The following is a 17,387-nucleotide window of genomic DNA, read 5'->3' as shown; positions in this document are numbered from 1 at the left end:
ATCCCAATAAGACCAGACTCCTGTACCCCACTCGTCTGGGTCTGTCACAGCATATATAGTGGGTCCCAGAGAGTTGGAGGATTCCAGGCAGGGGTGGAGATAGGTCTGCTGTCCACTTTGGGGCGGCTTGTGTGGAGGGTTACAACCCCTCTGCAGTCCCTACTAAATTGCTTTTATAAACTGAAAAATAAATTAATAGTACTCACCTCAGTGGATATTCGTTATTTCCTGATTTTACATGCAGAGTTAACATTCAGACCAACAGATTGATGTGACTGGTGTGTATTTATCCAAGGATGCAACTTCAGCCACAGGGGGCAGGGTAGTTGCAGGGGATTAGTGTTGTGTTAATAGAACTGTTTGCCTCTTCATTCAGCACAACCGGTTATAAAGCACAGAGTAAATGCTGAGCCAGTTACCATTTAAGTAAACTGATGTAATTCCGGTCATTTCATTTTGAGTACAAAGCTGATTTGACCAGCATATTTATTTGTTCGAATTCTCCATATGTAAAGTTTAATGCTGTAGAGCTAGTTTTGGAATGAGCCTTCCCACCAGAATGCTGAACTATCCTGTGGCCATTAATATTGCAGCATTGGTAAAGACAATGCCTCTCCTAATACCCACGCAAAATCCATCCAAAAGGTGGCCATAAATTATCTTCCTGTCCAGCCAATCTGCTCTTCAAGGAATTTCCTCTACAGTTACAAAACAGTGGATTTTGGCAGAACTCTCCCCATGGAACATGTTCAACCACACACACAGAGATCATTTGTACCGGAGGTATTGGACACGGAACTTGTATGTACTATTGAACTACGACAGTTTAGATTTCGTTTCTTTAAAATGCTTGTGAACAAAATAGGCATCCCCTCTCAACAGTCTTCATCCTCTGCCTCCCAGGTCCAAACCTCCAAAGGAAGCTCTACACAACAAAGGAACAACTAGCACGCTGAACTGGTCTCTGAGCTAAGGCAGGAGGAGAGCCACTGGGACAGAAAAGAAATTTAGAAATAAAACAAGAGCAAGTTCCATGTCTGTTGGGCACCATGGAGAATCCAAAGTGCTTCAGCCACAGAAATGACCTAGGAGAGTTGGAATTCTCTGATATGATCACACCAGGATGTTGGACTAGATGACTTTCTGAGGTCTCGTCCAACCCTAATCTTCTACGATTCTATGATTTACAAAGCAATTTCCCTCCAAAACATGTGGTTTAGGGTGCGCACAACAGCTCAGTGAAAATGCCAGCTCTTGGCAGACTAAGGTGAACAAAGGAAATCAAGTGTGTGGAGTGGATGGGAGCTCTGGCTTCATTGAACTGGTCTTCTCTGATGTTCTAATGCTCTGAATTAAGCTAAAAGCCAGGCCTTTATCATAGGACACATGGAGAGAGAGTTCCCGCCCCCCGCCACCCCATTGTAGACAGGACCTCTCCTACAAGGAAGCGGCAACTCTGTAATCAGAGCCAAAGTATGCAGAACTCTTCCCTCATATCAAACATCATTATGGTTCCTTCTCAACATGCTAAATTAAGGTATATTTCCATCCAATTCAGCCCACTGGATTTCAGTGGAAAGGGGTGGCCAAAAGGCAGCCAACTAGCCAGCTACAGAGTTCTACAGTGCAGCCCTCAGCCAGCATTATCATGCCTATGGAGGGGTTCAGCCCATGGAGAGAGGTCCCAGCATGCAACACTCTGTTTAGCCTTCGTACGCACATCAAGCTGGAGAAGTGCATGATGGGTTTGCTTGTCTCCAGGGACCAAATGTGTGTCAGAGATGAGGGCAGCTGCATTGCCTCCATGTCATGGGTTGGTGGATGGCGGCCCGGGCTGCTCTCACTTTCCTTTCATTGGCTGGTTCCTAGGGGCCCCCTGTCACTGCGAGGCTGGTTTCACTGCTTCGCACATTTGCATGGTCAAGTATATTTATCGTACAGGGCATGCCCTCCGCCCAGGTGGCGCTCATCTTGCACCAGCGCACCCACATCTGCCTCTCCTCTCCGGGCAGGTTCTGTGATGCAGAAACCAGGACACAGACAAGGATTTGAAACAGGCCCTAGCTGAGATGACAGGGGGAGGCCTTAAAGGGGCAGCACCAGTATGTTGTTGTGCAGGCTTTCCCTTAGACACTGGAAGGAAGCCAGCTCGACATGGGAGCCGTAGGCGCCGTCACACTGGGCGCAGTGGTAGGGGCGCTGGTGGACATGGGTGCGCTGGTGCAAGGTGAGCGCTGCCTGGAGGGTGAAGCTCTTGCCACAGTTGGTGCAGACAAAGACGCTCTCTGCCGTGTGGCTGAGATGGTGCTCCACCAGGGTGACGTGCCGCCCAAAGCTCTAGCTGGAGTGGGTGCGGATGAAGGTGCGCTCTGCTGCTTGGCTTTGCTCGTGCTCGCCCAGGGACGTCACATCTCCAAACCGCCACCTACAGTCAGCGCAGGTCAATGCCAGTTCCCCCACGGAGCTCCTTATCTGGAAGGCCCTGGCACTGCAGTTCCCAAGGGCCCTGGTACACTCAGCAGGAGCATCCTGCCCACTCCCTGGATGGCTTCCAGGGGCCAGAGGGCTTTTGTAGGGTTTCCTTGCCAGTACACAAGGGGCCTCCAGCTCCTTGGTATGGTTCTTTCCTGTCCCTTCTTCCTTAATGGCTTTTGCAGCCCAGTCACCCTGTTAAAGGGCTTATTCCTTCACCCTCTCACTTCCCTGGTCCTTGTCGCATGAACAGAGAGCAAATATACCCAAAGTCTGAAGGTGCAAACAATTCAATGCTTATTGGGATGAACTTCCAGCAAGCTTAAATCCAAGTTCCTTTTTCATTATTTTCGAATCCCAACTTTCTTCCTGTTTGCTCCTAATTTATATAGTAATATTCTCAACTATACCTTAACCAATCATGTTACTGAAATTTACCTAAGCAATCCTAACATATAGTAACATAATTCTCTCACCAATTATATCCCACTGCTCTAATTAACTTACACCTAGCTAAATTAATTATACAACAGTCAGAAACAATTAGAGTACCAGACAGATTAACAATGGAAAAGTGGGGGCCATAAAGATAAAACATACAGAAATGGGGGTTTCACAACTACAACTATTGAGAAGTGATTTCTTGCCAGACAGGATGCTATCAAACTAAGTTTTCTTTAACCATCTTTATCTGGTGGTGATAGACATTATCAGGACAGGATTGTATTCCTAACAGCCCAATAGCACCTTCTTTCAATGTGACTAGGTTGGAATGTGAAGAGGTGACCTGTCGCTTCCCAGCTTATGGCTGCCTCTGCTGCTTAGGCAAAGGCCTTAGCCTAAGCACAGGGCCTCAGACTGTCACAGTAAGAGAAGGACCTTACACCGGCAGACAGTGATTTTGATTCTTTCTTTTATACCTCTACAACTAGCTAAATGCTAAACATATACCTAAATTATTAAAGTATAGGAGTAGTAATACCTCAATAGCACTCATCACCATGCATTTTTTCACAGGTTTCCATGCCCCGTTTGGGGCTTTTGTCCCACCTTCCCACCCTGTTTCTGTTGGCACCGAAGTTTGGCGCCATCGGCCATTTTGAAAAAAAAAATTGTGCGCTTTTGAATGGGGGAAGTGTTGTGCTTGGATACATGGAGAGCAGTTTAAAGTTTGGGTAAGGTTTATTGAAAAAAGGGGATTGTGTAAGGAGAGCTGTTGTTAAAGGGCAGGTTATTAAAGAAAAGAGATGATGGGATGCTATAAAAGCATAGAAAATGTGATACACTGAGAGACGTTTGGGTAAGGTATATTGAAAAACCTAAAAAGGCAATAAAAGCCAGGTTTAAAAATGAAAATTTAGGAAGCACATGATCAACAAGTGAATAAGAAAGCATTAAATAATATTAAAGACCTGTTGAGTAAGCACACGGACAAATGCTGGCTAAAAAACCATTAAAAGCTATAAAAAGGCAATTTAGGAAGCACATGATAAAAAAGTGAATCAAAAAGCACTCAGTATCAGGGAAGATTAAAAGAAAGAACAAAGGAAAGGTAGAGAGCACACGGTTAATCAAAAAGAGAGGGAGAGATTTTTTACCTTGTCTGTTTTTCTGTAAAATGAGGCAGCTTAGAAAATTTCAGATTTCTTATTCCCGCCTTTGGATTGGGCCAACCAGAGGTTGTTTTACAACGGTGTTATAGAGCTTATTTTTCTGAACCAATTGTATAGGCCCAAGTGCCCCCCCCGTAACTGCCTTAGGCTTATCTAAAGAAACAGACCCTCAGCATTTTACCCACCATGTAGTTTTTTAGAAGGGGGTTTTCATAAAAGTTAAAACCATACTCTTTTAGTAACAAACAATTTTTAAAAGTTTTTTTCTAGGTTTTAGGCTAGCACTGGTTATTTTTTTTTGGTAAGCCCAATATAAAACAATAAGCCTTTGGAGCTGATAGCTGTGATTAGAAAGAAGAAGGTTGCTTTTTTACCTGCTTTTTAACAAACACAGGTTAGTTACATTAAGTTTTGTAATGGAATAAAGCTCTGCTTTATATTGACTTGAAAAGACACAGCCTTTTATTTACAGGGGTGTTTCAATAAAATAGAGCAGGCAGAGTTACCCCTGGTTTCTAGTAACAGTCAGTTTATATTTCCCTTATTTTGTTAACCCCTGGATCAGAGAGAAGAAGTTTGTTTCTCTTTTCACTTTTTAACAAAGAGAGGTGAAAGTCTTCAAAATGAATAAACCCTTGAAAAGATACACTCCTTTATTTAGTCCCATTGGCATATGTGTTTTAATAAGCGGTAAGCCTGCAGAAACAGTTCAGGAATTAAAAACACAAAAAAGTTTTAGACTAACATGGTCAGTAAGAACAATGTGAAAAAAGAAGCCACTGTGATCAGAAATAAGAAAGCCCAAGGCCTGCTTTTAAAACAAAATAATACCAAAGACTTGTACTAAAAAGAACAGTAACTTTAACTGTAAATAAGCTTCCTATACAAAATACAAACTTTTTAACCATTAAAGCTAAATAATGTAGCCCAGGATTCCTGCCTTTGGTGTTTTTTGTTTTTGTTTTTTTAGAGGCTGCTTGCTCTGCTCTTATCTAAACCAACGGGACCCTGTAACAAAAGGTGACCAGCACACACTATAAACAATTTAAACATGTGTTTATTTGTAAAGTAATGCCTAAAATTCCCTCTTTTCTAACATATTAAATAAACATTTAAAAGAAAAACCCACCTAAAGACACAAGCCTTTACTTACAGGGGTGTTTCAATAAAAAAGCATCCCAGGGCCTAAACCCTGACCAAGAAAAAGTTTTTCCCCAATGTTTTTAGTGAGAACAATTTGAAACAGCCTTTTGAAGGTACGGATTAGAAAAGAAGATGAGCTCTTTGGAAAACAATGCTATCTGAAGACACAATTTTTCATTTAACCCCTTTGGCATAGGTGTTTCAACAACATGTGAATCTGCAGAAACAATGCAGGGTTAAAAACATAGAAAACCTGTTTATAAAATTAATGTATAGTGATAAAAAAGTTTTCCCCTATGTTGTAGACTAACATGTGTCATTTTTTAGTAAGAACATTCTGAAACATGCTTTTTTAACAAAAACAGGGTCTGTGAGTCAGTGGATCAGAGATAAGAAGGCCAGGACATAACAAGAAAGCCCTAGGCCTGCTTTTAAAACAAAATGATACCAAATCCTTGTTGAAATAAACATTTTCTTTTGTTATGTGAAGAAGACAATGCTTTGTAACTAAGCTTATTAACAAGGTAAAATAAAAAAAGAAATTACCTCAGGGTTAAAACCACAGCCAGTTAGTTTATAAAAGTAATTTGTTAAAGTTTTTAACAAATAGAGGTGAAAGGCTTCTAAAGGGATAAACACTTTAAAAGACAAGCTGTATGAAGACACTGTCCTTCATTTAACGTGTTTGCATATGTTTCAATACAAAAAGAGCATGCAGAAGCACCCCAGGTCTAAACACTGACTAAGAAAAGGTTTTTAAAAGCTTTTCCCTCTGGGGATTTTAGTGAGAACAAATTGCAACAGCCTTTTGAAGGTAGTGGATTAGAAAAGAAGAAGACCCCTTTGAAGAAACAACCCAGGGTTAAAAAACACAGAAATCCTATTTATAAAAGTAAGGTATAGTGATAAAAATGTTTCCCCCCTCTGTTTGAGATGAGCACTGCTCATTTTTTTAGTAAGGACAGTTTGAAACAGCATGCTGTTAGCAACAACAGCCTCTGTAAACCAGTGGATCAGAGATAAGAAGGCTGCTTCTTCACCTGCTTTTTAACAAATACGAGTGAAAGTTCTATTCAGTTTTGTAAAGGAATAAACACTTTAAAAGACAAACCAATATGAAGACAGAGCCCTTTATTTAACATTTTCACATGTTTTGTTTCAATTAAATAAAATGAGATACAGAAAGCAGCCAGAGTGAAAACCATCGAACCTTAGTAACAGCGAGTTTCTATTCCCCTTATTCTATAACCCAGTGGAATAGAGAGAAGTTTATTTCCTCCCCGCTTTTTAATGGTCACAGTTTCCCTCCGTTCTGAGGGTATCTGGGAGGCATCTGGCCCTGAGGCCCTCTGGGGTAATTCCAGTGCAATGAACTGTAATCTGTTGGGGTTCTTCGGGCAGTTGGCTCATTATATTTAAAACATTGCCCAGCTGACGGGTTACTGGGGTTAGGTGGGTTGTGGAGAATGGTGTGGCAGGATGATAAGGGGTCTGCAGTATTCCTTGGGGTGTAGCTGGGGCCTTGGGCTGCCCCCCGTAGTACGGTGTGTTCTGAGGGTGTCCTTTATGGCATCCTCTCCAACTGCAACCAGGGTTGTTTCTCTCTCCTCCCACCATCCTTTTGTTCCGGTTTGCCCCACCTCTCTGGTGGTCTGGGACTGCTCTTATTGATCAGAATAAGAAGCAAGACTTCCTGCTGAGTCTATTTTCTTATCCCATAAACACTGTTTTATATCCTCCTTGGACATATTCAGGAATTGCTCCTGTATCATCAAATCCCGCATTCTTCCAAAGGTAGTTACATCCTGTCCTTTGAGCCATTTATCAAACAGATCTGTCATCTGATTTACATAAGCTACATTACTTAGTCCAGGCCCTCTCTTTAGGGTTCGAAATTATACTCTGTAAGTTTCAGGTGTAACTTGAAATTGCTTTGAAACCACATCCTTGAATTTATTATCATCAGAAGACTCCTCAATAGGCATTGTATTGAATATGTCCAGAGCTCTTCCAGTCAATTTTGTGACCTATGTGGTCATCTTGTGAGCTTCAGGAATTTGATGGAGTGTGCACAGTCTCTCAAAGGTGAGAAAATATTCAGCAATATCACTGGATTCATCATATTGTGGACATAGTCGCTCCCATTTGTGGATTGTTGGGGAAGGATTGTTAGGGTTATATGGTATATTCTGCTGAGCTTTTGCTTTCTCTATCTCCAGTGCATACTTCCTCTCTTTTTACCTCTCTTCCATTGCTTTTTCTTTTGCCTCCATTTCTTTTTCCTTTGCCTCCATAGCTTGCCTGTGGGTAGCCTCCTGGGCTTTCTCTGCCTCCATAGCTCTCCGGTGGGCAGCCTCTTTGGGCTTTTTCTGCCTCTTTCGCTGCCTCCATTTCCTTTTCTTTGGCTTCCAGTATGGCTAACTCCAGCCTCTGTTTGGTCTTGCTTTCTGTCATCCTAGCCCCTCTGTTTTTATCCTAGTGATTCCTGAGAGATAGAAAGAAAGAAAAATAACAACGTGGCTTGTAAAATTTTGCTATTCTGTAACCTGATACCTTATGTCTCTGATAGCTGTTCTCAGGTAACAGAAAAATCCTTTGTTATGGAGATGCTCTCTCCCCAGGCAAAGAGACAGAAGAAACTCTAACTGCTTTCAGCTTAAACCTGCTTCCAAGCAGCCCAAAGGAAAATGATATATCTTTTTAAAATCCTACTGTGCTTCTGGTCCAAAAGGATCTCTGGTTCAAATGATCCCACCACTACCACCATGTCAAGGTTCCTTCCCCACTCTAACCTTTAGGGTACACATGTGGGGACCTGGATGAAAGACCCCCTAAGCCTATTCTTACCAGCTTAGGTTAAAAACTTCCCCAAGGAACAAACTTTGACTTGTACTTGAACAGTATGCTGCCACCACCAAGCGTTTTAAACAAAGAACAGGGAAAAAGACCACTTGGAGACATCTTCCCCAAAATATCCCCCCCCCGCCCCCCAGCCCCACACCCCCTTTCCTGGGGAAGGTTTGATAATAATACTCACCATTTCGTACAGGTGAACACATAGCCAAACCTCTGGATCTTAAGAACAATGAGAAATCAATTAGGTTCTTAAAAGAAGAATTATATTTAAAGAAAAGGTAAAAGAACCACCTCTGTAGAATCAGGATGGTAAATACTTTACAGGGTAATCAGATTCAAAACATAGAGAAAAACCGTAAGTTACAGAAAGATACAAAAACAGGAATATACATTCCATTCAGCACAGCTTATTTTACAAGCCATTAAACAAAAGAAAATCTAATGCTTTTTCTAGCTAGATTACTTACTAACTTTACAGGAATTGTAAGGCTGCATTCCTGTTCTGTTCCCAGCAAAAGCATCACACAGACAGACAGAACCCTTTGTCCGTCCCGCCCCCTCCAGATTTGAAAGAATCTTGTCCCCTCATTGGCCATTTTGGGTCAGTTGCCAGCGGGGTTACCTTAGCTTCTTAAGCCTTTACAGGTGAAAGGGTTTTGCCTCTGGCCAGGAGGGATTTTATAGCACTGTATACAGAAAGGTGGTTACCCTTCCCTTTATATTTGTGACATATCTGTATATATGTATAGTATGTATGTTTACATACAACACCACGTTATACCCAAGCATAATCATGTTTTTCCAATCTGGTGTTGTCGTCTGGCCCTTTTACTTTGGTGCCGCAGAGAGCAAAACTTTTATTAGGGCAATTAGAGTTATCACCTGTATCATCCCTACGAGTAGCCTGAGTGTTTTGAAATACTGGGATAGGCATTGTTACAGTGTGTTTCACAGTGCTATGTGTATGAGACGTGAAACAGACATTGGGAGTAGTGACATTACAAAAGAGGTCTTTCTTTATGAACGTCTTCTAATTAGTTATTACACAGTACTGTCCATTCATGTTAAAGTTTACTCTCACAGCTGGTTGATGCCCTCTGGTAAAATTTACTGGGCAGGAAACAGGAATGTCTAGTTTCTTTGGTCCAGGGGTTGCATTGTTCTGTGATACACCAGTAGCAGATGTAGATCCAGTTTTTTCTTATGGATGCTGTCTTCCAGAGAGCCTACTGAATGGACAGTCACCAATTTATCGAATATTGCTGTGTCAGGATGTAGTGTTGGTACCCAGACACTGAGAAGGATTGTTTTGAATAACATGGGCCTCCGTTAGGATGCAGTGTCACTAACGCAAATTATGACTGGTACTAACAGGGAAATTGTTTCCCCTTTTTGTAGGTATGATGTAACATATTTTTTACCACTTTTTCCCCTTCCCTTCATGTTGTTTGCTGCTATTTGCTTCTTGATTTTTACCTGTGTGTTGGTTAAAGAGTTTAGCAATATTATGCACATGGTAAATGACTCACAGCAATAATACAATAGAGCAATAGTGCAGTCATACAGCATTAATACAGTTGCTATTTCGAAGTATCCAAGTTTAATTTAACTGTGGTGATTTTTAGCTGATTGCCACCTTAATTCTCCATATATGGTAGACTGAGGTTTATTTGACAAATCTCTTTTTTATAAAGCACTTCATTTTCCTTTTCTTGATGTTGGGATAGTCCAAACAGCAAATAAAGGGGATCCATCAAGTCCAGCATTCAGATGAGAGGTGAATGCTTCCCTCTCAGGGCATCCCTGCGGCAAGCCCTCCCTTCCCTCAGAGAGGGGCATTTGGGCAGTTGTTCAGGGAGAAATCCTGCCTTCCCTCAGCTGAACTCCCTTGGAGCTGCTGGTAGCTGTTCTCCTTTCCTCTCTGGCCTGCCACAAAATGAGCTGCTCCCCTGACTTTTTGCCCTTCTCAAGGACTTCTCTTCAAACTGGATTTGTCTGACCCATTTTCCTGATCATTTACCTGCTGAACGTTTGGCTCCTTTCAACTCAACTAGAAATGTAGCTACAAGTTCAGTGGCTTTGGATAGTAACACTGCTGCTTTTTACTGTAGGTCTGTGTCTTTGGATTGTGGCAGTTTTCAAACAGAATTTTCCATTTTCACAATCTTTCTTTGAGGCACAGTGAGAAAAACTAAACTAAATTTTTCCAATAATTTCTTGAAAGCTGAAGGTTCATAAACATCAGCGGCCTTTTTTGTTCAGGAGAATTATTTCTGTGGGTGCCTTCATTGTGTCTAAAATCGGAGAGGAAGCAGTGAGCTCAAAGAGGGAGATGGAGCAAATTGATTCTTCCCCTCTATTCAGCACTGGAGTATTGCGTCCCATTTTTGGGCCCCCTACTACAGAAAGGATGTGGACAAATTGGAGAGAGTCCAGCAGAGGGCAATGAAAATGATGAGGGGGCTGGGGCACATGAAATATGAGGAGAGGCTGAGTGAACTGGTATTATTTAGTCTGCAGAAAAGAAGAGTGAGGGGGGATTTGGTAGAAGTCTTCAAATACCTAATGGGTGGTTTCAAAAGGGATGGAGCTCGGCTGTTCTCAGTGGTGTCAGATGGCAGAACAAGGAGCAATGGTCTCAAGTTGCAGTGGGGGAGGTCTAGGGTGGATAGTAAGAAAAAATATTTCCCTAGGAGGGTGGTGATACTCTGGAATGGGTTACCTAGGGAGGTGGTTTAATCTCCAAAATGAGAGGTTTTTAAGGCCCAGCTTGACAAAGCCCTGGCTGGGATGATTTAGTTGGGGTTGGTAATGCTTTGAGCAGGGGGTTCGACTACATGACCTCCTGAGGTCGCTTCCAACTCTAATCTTGTACGAATCTAGGATTCATTCTGGTTGCTGGTCAATTTTCTAGTCAAGTCCTTGAAGAAGCTTTCATTGTTTATGAAATCTGTTCAAGAGGCCAAACACAAAATATCAGTTTTAATCCTCTAACCCCATAAGAATAGTACAGGTGGGGGGAAAGGTTTTATATTATAACAATCTCTGGGAAGCCATCTCATGCAATGATGTTATATTCCCCTTACACAGAAAGAGTGCTCCCTGAAGTTACACATTTCAGCTTTTATCAGTTAAATGAAGATTTCACAAGTTACACATCTTGTTACACATCACTAAAATCCAACCCATCCGTTTGTCCGAGTTCCCGAATGTAAGTGGGGAACCATTGTGGCGAATTTTCTGGCTTCTGCAATACCCCAGGGGAATTGGCTAATGAAAAGCTTGGAGTCACCACTCACATTCCCTTTACCACAAGGCCTGCCTAACCTCAAGCACTCCCCTTCCACTCTCCTGTGTGGCAGAGTCCTCGTAATGGCGACACAGCTGGTCCTAGGTTTCTTGCGTAGCTGAAACCCCAGTCTCATCGTGGTCACTTAGTACGGGAGCTAGGATGTCCCCACTTGGGTTACTCCCTTCACACCAGATGCTTCCCTGACCCCCTAATGACTGCATTAAATTCAAACCTAATATAATTTAGAAAACACCAACTAGAAGAAAAATAAGGAAAAAATGGGAAAGATTCAAGGAAATAAGGAACCCCACTTGTTGGGGATGGGGACATAACAAACCACCATCTCTGGGATGTTAGGAAAGTTCACAGTCTGTTCCTCATTCGTCCCAGGCCTCCTGCCCAGGCTCTGCTTGTGCTGCGGTGATACCCTGGGTCAACCACTTGGTCTGGCAGTGGCCACACACCTTCAGACTCTAAGTGGCAGGACCTTTCTCCCCAGCAGCTACCCTCCCTTCAGAGCCTTCAAGGACCTGAAGTCTGGTGACATCTCCCTGTGTTGAGCCCTCTGCCCAGGGCCCCACCTTGCCCTTCCCATTGTGCTTGGCTGTCATGTTACTTGTAGCATGGCTGACATACAATAGAATAGCTACATTGGCTCTGAACCCGAAGCTCCCCGCTGTAGTTCAGCCTTCTCTCCCTGTTGGCGCACCTGGTCTGTTCCAATCCAGCCCTGACTTCTTGTCTCCTCCAGCTGCAGGTCCCCAGCGCTGCCTCAGCCTTGCTGTTCTGCCTCCAGCCTCGTTCTGGCTCTTCTGGCTCAGTGCTGCTTCCCTGGCTCTGGCCGAGCTCTGCCTCCGGGGCTGCTTCTCTGGCCCTTGTGCTTCCGGATGCTTCTCCTGTGCGTCCAGTTCAGCTTGAGGTGCTGCTCAGGTTTGACAGAATTCTACTGCATTAAGAGCCCCAAATCACTTCAAAAGTAATCTAAATGTAGCTGAAATCAACTTAAATGTATTTCTTGAAACAAAGGGTTGTTTGTTTTTTTTTTATTACCAGCAGGACTTTGTCCACATTAGCAACAAAGCCATGAGATGACAATCAAATTCAAAATTAAAACCCCACTACTGGTCCTTTTATCCAGACTGAGGGTTGGCAGGTGTTTAAAAAAAAAAACAGCCTGTAACGGTGTAAAATAGCCAAAAGGAGCCCAAAACATATGTAGTGTAAAAACAGCAAGACCATTATATTATTATTTTTTTCTAAATACATTCATCGAAGGTTGTCAATGTCCATATTTTGATTTGAATTAGTTTGTTACTGTTAATCTCTGAAAGGCAACATTTCATCCTCGCTCCCCTCACTGGAAGAAGAAGAATGCCTCTGCTGCTGGCCATACGTATCAGCAGTGACCAGTGTGAATATTTCTTTTGGTGGTGCAAACGCTTCACAACAGATTTTCTTGTTGCATGCATGCCCTAACATGACAAATCTTTTCTTAAAGTTCCTCTTGTTGGACAGTTTTGTTTGTATCAAGTTAATCTAAGAAAACAGTCTTTCAAAAACAGCATTACTAAAAGGCAGCAACAGCAATGAAAGAGCAAACAAGTCAAGTTCACTAAAACCTTTGTCCCCAGTGGCATCCATGTGTTTGAGACCTTCAACACAAAACTGTTCTCCATGGTTGTTCTGAGTAAGAGGCCAGTGAACCGTAGGCAAAACTCTCCACTGCTGCTCCAACTGTCCAAGGTCTCCATGAAACAATGGCAAAATGAGAAATCGACCAATATAGGTCATGAAGGACTTACTACTGCAAGAGATTCAATCATAGAATCATAGAAGATTAGGGTTGGAAGAGACCTTAGGAGGTCTTCTAGTCCAATCCCCTGCTCAAAGCAGGACCAACACCAACTAAATCATCCCAGTCAGGGCTTTGTCAAGCTGGCCTTAAAAACTTCGAAGGATGCAGATTCCACCCCCTCCCTAATCACCTGGACATTTGATGGCAGTCTCTGTTTCAACTCTTTCACAAAGTCCAAGATGAAATCTCAACACCTACATTTGATGCCTTGGACAATGGGAATAGTTAGTATGTATTTTGAAAGTTCTAGCTGAAAGTGACCCCAAAATTAACTATGAAAAGTGATAAGTTATTAGTCTCCAAGGTGATTTCGTAGTTTAACACAGCAATATGTTAAGCAGGTTTTTCAAAACCCCCGAGGGGGCAACTTAACTCTTTCACTGCAGGAGGTGTCAGGAATAAAGAAATGAGAATACAGCAATTCTGTCTCATCAAGGATTAAATACGAGTAAACATGCTCTTGTCTAACTCTGCAGTTTCTTCTATTTAAGCACACAGAGGCATAAGCAATAGGTTTACAATATCCCACATATTTATCTAACATCTGGAACAGTATTGAGTAATTAACAGCAGGTTCGCAGTGGCCAGTTGCTGACCCACCAGGGAGGAAGAGTGTCAGGAAAAACATCTCTAAAGATGGCTTCAGAGGGCTGCTCCAAAGTACTCTGTATTAGGTAATCTTTTATAACTTCTACAAAACACATAGGCCATAGTGACCCCTAATGGATCATCACTTTTCCTGACTTTCAAAAAAACTTCTACTATCTGAGGCATCTAAAGTCAAGGTTTACATCCATTTATCTAATTTCTTTCTGATGTATTTACTTGTCTGTCCATTCCTCCCATTCTCATTAGCAGAAACTGCCAGCTAGATTGTAACCTTGCATCTAAAAGCCTGCTTTCCAATTAACACTTAACTATGTGATGGTCTCTTTTATTAATTCATAGTGACCGAATGCACACCCTGTGGTTGCAATTAGCTTGATCACATTCTGGGCTACACACCCCTCAAATCTAGGGTAACACGGTCCAGTTCTCAAAAACACACAGTTTCACAACTCTCAGCAACAAGTTCTAGTAGAATGTCCTCTGTTCCTGCAGCAGCTTTCCTGTACTAGCACTTTCCAACGGAAACATTTGGTTTATCCTCTGGGCTTCCTGAATTATTGGTCTTAGAAAAATCAGGTAAATTTTGCTCACCAGATCACTGTAGTTATGATAAAGAAGTTCAGAATTATAGTTGCTTTCTTTTTTTTTCTTTTCTTTTCTTTTCTTTTCTTTTCTTTTCTTTGTGTACCAGAAAGCATGGCTTTATTTAACCAAACTGATCAAGAATGCTGTTCACACAGGGTCTAATGGGAAGCCACCTTGCTTCAGAAAGCTGCAGTGTCTTCTGCTGGTATGGAAGTAAAAGGAATGCCAAGTGACATGGTGTGTAGAGGTGGGGGCTGATGGGTGACACTGAAAGTGATCAGAATATGGTCAGAGAGAGGGAACTCAGCAACAGAGATAGCAGTGCTTGGTTTTGGAGTGCTAAGATGTTAGGTGTGAGGAGCTTTAAAGTCTGTGAATTTCCACAATGATGAGCTCAGTCAAACTTGGATAGAACACCCTTGATTTATGAGGAGATATCATTTCCCCCCTCATGAAACAGAGGTTTGGAGTCAGTGGTCCGAGTTGATCACATTCTGCAGATGTATTTGCACATTTTGGCACGAAGCTCTTTGGTTTTGATACCATAAATGATAGGGTTGAGCATAGGAAGGAGGAGGAAATACAGGCTGGACAAGATGAGGTGTACATAAGGAGTGATGCCCTGACTGAACCAGTGTTTCAGATGAGAGAAGAGGGCGAGAGTAGAAGAAATCAGAAGGACAGAGATGTGGGCTGTACAGGTGTTAAGGGCTTTCTGGTGGGCTTCCTTGGAGGGGATTCTGAGGACGGCCCTGATTATCAGACCATACGAGACAGCAGTAAGTGTCGTGTCAAACCCAAAGACTATAAATACTATGAATAAGATGTATATCCTGTTGACTGTAATGTCCCCACATGACATCTTTGCCACAGCCATGTGGTCGCAGTACATGTGGGGGATAATGCGGCTGGCACAGAATGGCAGCCTGCTCAGGAGCAGAGGCAGGGGCAGAATGAAGAGAACAGCTCTTACCAAACACACTAGCCCTAGCTTAGCTATTCGTGCATTGGGGAGGATGGTGGCATATCTCAGAGGGTTACATATGGCAACATAGTGATCAAAGGCCATTGTCATGAGGATGGCTGACTGTGTAACAGAAACCACCTGAAGGAAGCACATCTGAGTGAGACAGCCACCCACAGTAATGACTTTCAAATTGAACCAAAATATACACAGTGCCTTTGGCACGATGGCAGCAGATGCGCTGATTTCTGTGAGCTCCAGCATGCAGAGCAGCAGGTACTTTGGTTCATGCAGGGTCTCCTCTTTGCCTACAACAAACAGAACCATGGAAGTTAGCAACAGGCCAAGAATGTAGAAGATAGAGAAAGGGATGGAAATCCAGCTGTGAGCAGTTTCCAGGCCAGGGATGCCTGTTAGGATGAATGATGAATGGTCATAGTCACTGAGGTTGAAAGCCGCCATGTGGTGGTCTGTGCGTCGATTGGGCTCAGAAATGCTCCAGGTGTCTGTAAAGGGAAAGAAGCAGAGTTAGGGGGGTTACATGTTGTGACAAAGTGGGACTGTTCTTAATGTTTCCTCTGAATAGTGTGGGGGTGCCTCAGTTTCCCCTATGCAGTTCTTAAGTAACTAGGTGGTGGGATAGGGTGTACGATCCTTACAGAGCCCTAGAGGGCAGGTGTGTGCAGGGATCTGGACACAGAGAATGGCTGACACCCTGTTTCCTGGCAACTGTTTCCCTGGGCCCTTCCCCCCTGCAAGGTAAGAGCTAAAGGGTTGGAGAAGGAAGGAATCAGGTGCCCTCCTGGCCTGGGAAAGGGACAAAGCCCAGAGGAGGAGGGGCTGGAAAGAGTTTGAGTTTGGGGCTGGCTGGGGTCATGGGGTGAAGTGCAGACCTGGGTGTCTGGCTCACTGCCCCCAAAATGGACCCAGCTGAGGGGTCCTGTTCTCTGTACCTGCAAGCTCTGTTTTAGACCATGTTCCTGTCGTCTAATAAACCTTCTGTTTTACTGGCTGGCTGAGAGTCAGTTGCGGGGCAGGACCCTCTGGCTTCCCCAGGACCCCGCCTGGGCGGACTCGCTGTGGGAAGCACACGGAGGGGCAGACAATGCTGAATGCTCCGAGGTCAGACCCAGGAAGGTGGAAGTTGTGCGAGCTGTGTGTCCTGAAGACAGTCTGATGTCTGTCCACTTGATGGCAGATAGAGTTCAATGTCAAAAACTGCAATGTGCATGCCCATTGGAGGGAAAAGCTTGAATTCCTTAAACACCTTACAAGGTTATACTTTAACTGTCTGAACTCAGGACAGGGACCTGGGCATCCTGGTACACAGCTCTGTAAAGCCCTGCTCACAGTGCAAGTATGGCCAGAAACTAAGGAAAACTTTGGGATCCAGGAGGAATGGGATGGGGAACCATAAAGGAAATAAAATGCCATGAGATCAATCAGTCAATGTTTCATGCTCCTCTGGCCTCCTCTGTGAAGTACGGGGCACCCTTTTCACACATGTTATTACAGAACTAGAGGGGTTCCGGCATAGTCAACAAGAATGATCAAGGGCCTGGGGAAACTCTTATATGGATACAGGTTGTAAAGTCTGGGATGTTTACCTTACCAAGGAGGTGCATTAGAGGGGCCATGAGAAAAGTCTATGAAATACAGATTGGTGGAGAGTAGATGGAGAATGTGTTCTCCCTGTCTCAAAAGACAAGATCAAGAGGACATTAAATTAAACCGAAAAGTAGAAAAATCAAAACCAATGGATACAAATGCTTTATTCGGTCAATGCCTAATTAGACTGAGGAACTCGTTGTCACAAGAGGTATTTGAGGCTGTAAGGTAAATGAGAATGAGGAAGGGTTTGGAGATTTACATGGATAGAAAGACTATCCAGTTACAATCGTTACAGCTAAATAAATATTTTGGAATATCTATAGACTGAGGTGTTTCAAGGCACAAGCCAAGAGCTAGCTGTCAGGCATGAGGGTGAGACCCTGAATC

General features: G+C 43.1%; 1 protein-coding gene across 1 annotated transcript; it reads right to left on the bottom strand.

The window, feature by feature from the left end:
* Window positions 1-14,475: 14,475 nt before the first annotated feature.
* On the bottom strand, window positions 14,476-15,851 carry LOC141978606 (olfactory receptor 52D1-like). Its single transcript, XM_074940860.1, has one exon. The coding sequence runs from the start codon at window positions 15,849-15,851 to the stop codon at window positions 14,913-14,915; it is 939 nt and encodes a 312-aa protein (XP_074796961.1). The 3' UTR covers window positions 14,476-14,912.
* Window positions 15,852-17,387: the final 1,536 nt, after the last annotated feature.

This window comes from Natator depressus, chromosome 1 (genome assembly GCF_965152275.1).
Source record: "Natator depressus isolate rNatDep1 chromosome 1, rNatDep2.hap1, whole genome shotgun sequence".
Taxonomy (NCBI): domain Eukaryota; kingdom Metazoa; phylum Chordata; order Testudines; family Cheloniidae; genus Natator; species Natator depressus.
The sequence above is the reverse complement of the archived record's forward strand: the minus strand, read 5'-3'. Positions and strand labels throughout refer to the sequence as shown.